The sequence below is a fragment of the Electrophorus electricus genome, chromosome 1, assembly GCF_013358815.1.
Source record: "Electrophorus electricus isolate fEleEle1 chromosome 1, fEleEle1.pri, whole genome shotgun sequence".
Taxonomy (NCBI): Eukaryota; Metazoa; Chordata; class Actinopteri; order Gymnotiformes; family Gymnotidae; genus Electrophorus; species Electrophorus electricus.
The window spans coordinates 10843318-10849167 of record NC_049535.1 but is presented as its reverse complement, the minus strand read 5'-3'; the positions used below and the strand labels follow the sequence as shown (position 1 = coordinate 10849167).

Here is a 5850-nt window from a genome sequence, read left to right as displayed (position 1 = left end):
GTATCAGATTAAAAAAAGGTGGCAACGTAGGTCCTTTAAATTAAGGGCTGTGAATCTAATGTCATAACTTAAGGCATAAGAATTATGCCTTCACATAAAATGTTTTGTACAGCTTTAAACTAAAAGAGCAAAGCATTAAACTAAAAGAGCAAAGCGCTGTTCCACGTCCCCAGTACAAACACGCCGTCTAGGCAGAAGTCCGCCACGGTTTGCCTATAAGGCTGGTTGTTGTTGTTGTTGTTGTATTATTATTATTTTTTTTGCGAGTGTACATCCGAGGGGTGGCACTTCCACCTCTCACTGTGCTGTCTGACAGAAACTTGTCATTCGGTTTCCAGCGCGCCCTAGGGAGGCGTTTCTGTCCGCCTATAACAGCGAGTGCGGTGTTGAGGAGCGGACACTCTCACCGTCGCTTCTGCGCGAACACCAGATCACCGACTCGGGATCAGAATCACAGGGTTTCTCGGAACCATCCGAGTCCCACCAGCAGTGAAAAAGCCCCAAACCGACCAACACCGCAATCAACGTAAGAAATGTTGTTTACTTTTTGTCAGTCGGTTGGTGCACGGGATTTAAATTGTTTTGCGTACTTTAATCTCGCGTTTCGGTGCGTGAGGACACTGGGATAGCAGCACGCATTATGAAGGGTTTTTTTTTTGGTGCTGAAGTACTTCATATGAGTGGTTTCAAAGCACTCCGACGATGTCCGTTTCTTGTTGTGGATTGAGAAACGGTCCCGTCTCTGCGGATTAAAACCCGTTCAGCGGCGCTCCAGATTACGCGGTACTGACGCAGCCTGCGAGAGAGACGCGCTACCCGAACACCTCTCAGTCTTGTGTTAGCGCAGGAATCCAATCACCTGTAATGTTGTTCAGAAAGATTGTTTAAAAATATGGCAGTTTGAAGGTTTTTGATGTCGAGTTTCACTGGCATTCAGGTTTCACTGGGGCGGTACTGATTTTATAATGTAACTCAATAATCTGTTCCGTGTGCTTTTACCACCAAGCCTTTCGCTTGTTTATATATAAATATATATATCAAATAAGTCAAACCTATTCATAAAAGTTCCACCTTCTTCTTTCACTGCTGTTTTTGTTCTATATTTATTTTAACTTTTTCTAGTTCCTTTATGTATCCAGAGGGCTGATACTCACACTTTCTTGTACAAGCCAGAAAGTCTGCAACGCTAATGTTTCTGCATGAGTTTCAGGGGACTTAAGGGGAGAGAGCGAGAGAGCGAGAGAGAGAATGGGACAGGATAGAGGCGAGGGGTGGGGTATGAGAGGGGGGGGGTTGCCGTGTCCACACAGGCAACCCTTTGTACCCGCCATCGCTCACGTCGCCTGGGGCAGGAGTCTCAGGTGAGGGGGCGGCTGTGTTGCAGAAGTGTAAACGCAACAGTTTTACAACACGGTGGGTGGGGGGAGCTCTCACGGGCCACCGCGGTTTACGGCCACCGTCGCCAGGCCAGATCGGAGCTGCACGTGGTCGTCTCCGTCCCCCTGCACTTAACGCGGGTCCGAGCGGAGCGTCAGAGGGGCCAGTGTGGGCTCTCCTGCTTTAGTGAGGGAGGGTCACAGGGACGCATTAAGAACAGCTGGGTCTCCTCTCATATTTCCCATAATGCCAATAAGGTTAGGTACTGTTTCAGGGTCAAAACAGCTGGCTAATTTGGAAGGAAAATAAACAGGCTTAAATAGATTATATCACTCGATAGATCTGCAGCCATATGCCTAGTGCAGGACTGCAGAGTCTCAGGACAGAAGACCCTTTGATGTGTGGTTTGGAAGTCATTGCCTATATTATCATTGTTTGCAGGTAATGGTGGTTACGTTTTATAAATAAATGTTTGATCTGTTATTTTTGACGATACTGACATCCAGCCAACGCACGGCACTGAGCGTTGCGCAATGAGGTTAGTGTGTGTGTCATATGTAAACTGTGTTTGTGAATGAAATTCTTCAGGGTGCTGCTTCGCTTTCAAAACAAACAAAGCAAAACACACCCAGTGTGTGTTTTTTCTCTGTCCTCGGCTGGTTCAGAGTCCAGCGCAGTTCTCCTAGACACGTGGTGGGTAGGACCTTTCATCTTCTGCTATCAGAGCAGAAGCTGTCTACACCCCCACAGCACTGACGCCCCTCTGATGGTTTCAGAAGTGGTGCTCTTCTGGTTCTCACTATCTCTGGTTCCTCGCACTATCTCGGGTTCCTCGTACTATCATTGTGCTCTGTTAGGGGCAGAGGGTACAGACAGGCACACATCGCTTACATGCCTCTGATTTGTCAGGGATGTCTGATGAGCCTTTCACCTTGTCCATGAAATTCTGCCAGGAGCTTGTCCAGGAGATTCAGTTCCTCAGTTTGAGTATAGACCTATAGTGTTATTAATTGTTTGTCTCTTTTTTTCTCGACAAGCAGACCGTGACAGGGCTGGTGCGCAGACAGACCACCCTGATAGCTCTCGAGGCCCTGCATTCTTTCTGCGAAAAGCTTGATATTTGCACATCTCAGATCTCAGATGCATTAGGCAGCGAGGCCCCACCCCTAAAAAATGTTGATCCTTCAGCAACCATTGTCTAATCTGGCCATGCCAGTGATAGACAGAGAGCAACCCCGTAACCCTGGGAAACGGCTCCCCATAACAGAGAGGCAGAAAAAATCCTCCCAAACCACATGAGGTCCTGCTCTCTGACACACGACCCTGGCGTGGCTGAGATGTTTTGGATTATGCGTGTTGTTTTTAAAAATAAACATTCTCTGTTGAACATTTTCTGTCCACAGCTGGTCATCTGCCTGTTTTTTTTCCTGCGAAGCGACTCACCATCGAGTGTCCTATGTTGCAGGCTGCCGTGGACTGTTCCACGCGTCACAGTGAAGGCCAGAATGAGCGCCAACATGAATGAACTGACCGACCTGCTGGACCTGCTGTCGGGGGAGAACTTCTCCTTCATGGATGACAACGGGTCCCATGTGGAGACAGTGGTGTGTCAGAGCGCCTTCAACCAGCGTGCGCTCCTGTACACGCTCTCCATCCTCTACATCTTCATCTTTGTCATTGGCCTGGCCGCCAACGCCCTGGTGGTGTGGGTGAACGTGCGCGGCAGCCGCGAACGCCACGAAACGCACCTGTACGTCCTCAACCTGGCCATCGCCGACCTGTGCGTGGTGGCCACGCTGCCCGTCTCCGTGAGCTCGCTGCTCCAGCACGGCCACTGGCCCTTCGGAGATGCCATGTGTAAGATCACGCACCTGGTCTTCAGTGTCAATCTCTTCGGTAGCATCTTCTTCCTCACCTGCATGAGCGTGGACCGCTACCTGTCCGTGGTGCGCTTCGGCGATGCCCACGGCGGCCAGGGTGAGCGGAGACGCACTCGTCAGCTGATCTGCATGGGGGTGTGGCTCCTGGCGCTGCTCGCCGCCCTTCCTGATACCTACTTCCTGCAGGCGGTCCGGTCCACACACTCGGACGCCACCACGTGTAGGTCGGTGTACCCGGCAGAGACAACGTGGGAGTGGATGGTTGGCGTGCAGCTCAGCTCCATCGCGCTGGGCTTTGCGGTGCCGTTCCCTGTCATCGTCGTGTTCTATGTGCGGCTGGCCCGCGCCGTGCGGTCCTCGGCCGACCACGAGCGCCGTGCTGGGCGGCGCCTCGTCTTCACCTACGTCATGGTGTTCCTGGCTTGCTGGCTGCCCTTCCATGGCGTGCTGCTGCTGGACACGCTGGCTCTGCTGGGCGCCGTGCCATTGGGCTGCACCCTGGAAAACGTGCTGTATGTGGCACTACACGTCACCCAGTGCCTGTCCCTGCTGCACTGCTGCGTCAACCCCGTCATCTACAACTTCATTGACAAGAACTACCGCTATGACCTGATGAAAGCCTTCATCTTCAAGTACTCCACCAAGACGGGGCTAGCCAGGCTCATAGACACGTCCCGCACCTCCGAGACAGAGTGCTCGGCCATGGTGGGCCAGGGGCATCTGTGAGGCAATTGACTTCAGACACCATTGGAAACGCCACGGACCCTCTGTACTGGCTCCTGAAACGCATATCAGACTTTGGAGACAGAGAAGTCCCTCAAACTGTGTCTCGAGAAAACCGAAGAACTACACAGGACTCTGGAACTTTGTATCATAGACTATATACTAGACATCCCTTTAGACAGGATGGCGTATGCATTTTGTAAATCTGAGTCACTGTAGGGATGTCTGATGAAAGCACTTGTTCTGAGTTTAGTGGAGGAAGAGGAAGGCAGGCTGGTCAACCGTGAGGTCAGCCAGGTGAGCTGTGGCTCTCGTGAGGAGCCCACGTCTTTGTCCAGGTGCTCCTCTCATGCTCCTCCAGCTTTAGGCGGAAGACAGCCGCATGTTTTAGCTCCACTGTGGCTGTGTTCGTGGCGGGGTGGGGGGGGGTGGTAAAGTGGGTAACAGGGCCAGAGCTCAGAGAACCAACTGGGGCAAATCCAAAATCTCCTTCACAGACGATGTCAGAGGATGTAAAGACAGATGTGGACACAGATATACTTTTTTATGACAATGTATGTTTTGTAAATACTAAGACATATTTATATATTCATTAATGTGTATGTTCAGTGTATTGAAATATTGTTTGACAAGTTAAAATGTATTATCAAAATAAAAAATATTCCTATAAATGTTATTATCAGTGTGGTTATTTTGTTTATAGCAACATAATGACATATCGAGGGATGATTGGTTACAATCAGCAATTAATCATAAATTGCTAAAATCATGGATGTGAATGTCGCAACCCCTTTAAATGTAATTTTATAAAATATTATTGAGCATTAAACATGTGCAGTAAGATGAAAATCTTAACTTCTGTAATATGTCATGAGTTTACATCTAAACCCTGTGGACTCTGTTACAGTGTGACAAAAGCATTTATTATCCAGGTGTCTTTTTCAGGATGTGCAGTGCTAAATTTATCCATATGGCTGCCCTCAAGGAAAACGCACATGTACTGATCCAGTGGGGATAGTTTGTGTGTGTGTGTGTGTGTATGCATGCGTGTGCACGTGTGTGTGTGTGTGTGCTGTGAGCGTTTGTGCGTTTTTGTGCGCGCTGCATGTGTGTGTGTGTGTGTGTGTGCGCGCTCCTGTGTGTGTATGGTGTGTAGTACATGTATGTGTGTGTGTGTGTGTGCGTGTGTGTGTGCGTGGTGTGTAGTATGTGTGTGTGTGTGTGTGCGCGTGTGTGTGTGCGTGGTGTGTAGTACGTGTGTGTGTGTGTGTGCATGATGTGTAGTGTGTGTGTGTGTGTTTTTGTGTGTGTGTGTGTGTAGTATGTGTGTGTTTGTGTGTGTGTGTTTTTGTGTGTGTGTGCGTGGTGTGTAGTAAGTGTGTGTGTGTGTGTAGTGTGTATGTGTGTGTGTAGTAGGTGTGTGTGTGTGTGTGTGGTGTAGTACGTGTGTGTGTGTGTGTGTGTAGTACGTGTTTGTGTGTGTGCGTGGTGTGTAGTGTGTGTGTGTGTGTGTAGTGTGTGTGTGTGTGTGTGTGTGTGTGTGTGTGTGTGTGTGTGTGTGTGTGTGTAGTGTGTGTGTGTGTCTTTGTGCTCTGGTCTTTGTGCATTCTTCCAGTGGCAGAGTGAAGGGGGTGGTGGTTAATCAGTACCAGAAGTTTTCTCCTTTCTGCTTTGTAGTTGTGAAAAGAATCCAGGTGTTCCTGGAGCCAGTGCCAAGTTTCACAGAGAGCCTCTTTCTCCCCGTCTTTCACTGGTTCTGTCTCCCCAAACCCAGAGAAAATGACACGGTCTGCATAGGGCCCTGCAACTTTTACCCCCACTGGAAACTCCCCTAAAACATCACTGGGTTTCATTTTATCTGTGGACATAT

The 5850-nt window shown here is 49.4% G+C and overlaps 1 protein-coding gene across 1 annotated transcript; it reads left to right on the top strand.

Moving 5' to 3' along the window:
- The first annotated feature begins 304 nt into the window (after window positions 1–304).
- Window positions 305–4656, top strand: ackr3b (atypical chemokine receptor 3b). Its single transcript, XM_027004730.2, has 2 exons — window positions 305–526; window positions 2843–4656. The coding sequence occupies exon 2, from the start codon at window positions 2883–2885 to the stop codon at window positions 3981–3983; it is 1101 nt and encodes a 366-aa protein (XP_026860531.2). The 5' UTR covers window positions 305–526; window positions 2843–2882; the 3' UTR covers window positions 3984–4656.
- Window positions 4657–5850: the final 1194 nt, after the last annotated feature.

Bases quoted from the DNA above. Each gene is read 5' to 3' on its own strand.
- ackr3b (XM_027004730.2), top strand. From the start codon at position 2,883: ATGAGCGCCAACATGAATGAACTGACCGACCTGCTGGACCTGCTGTCG.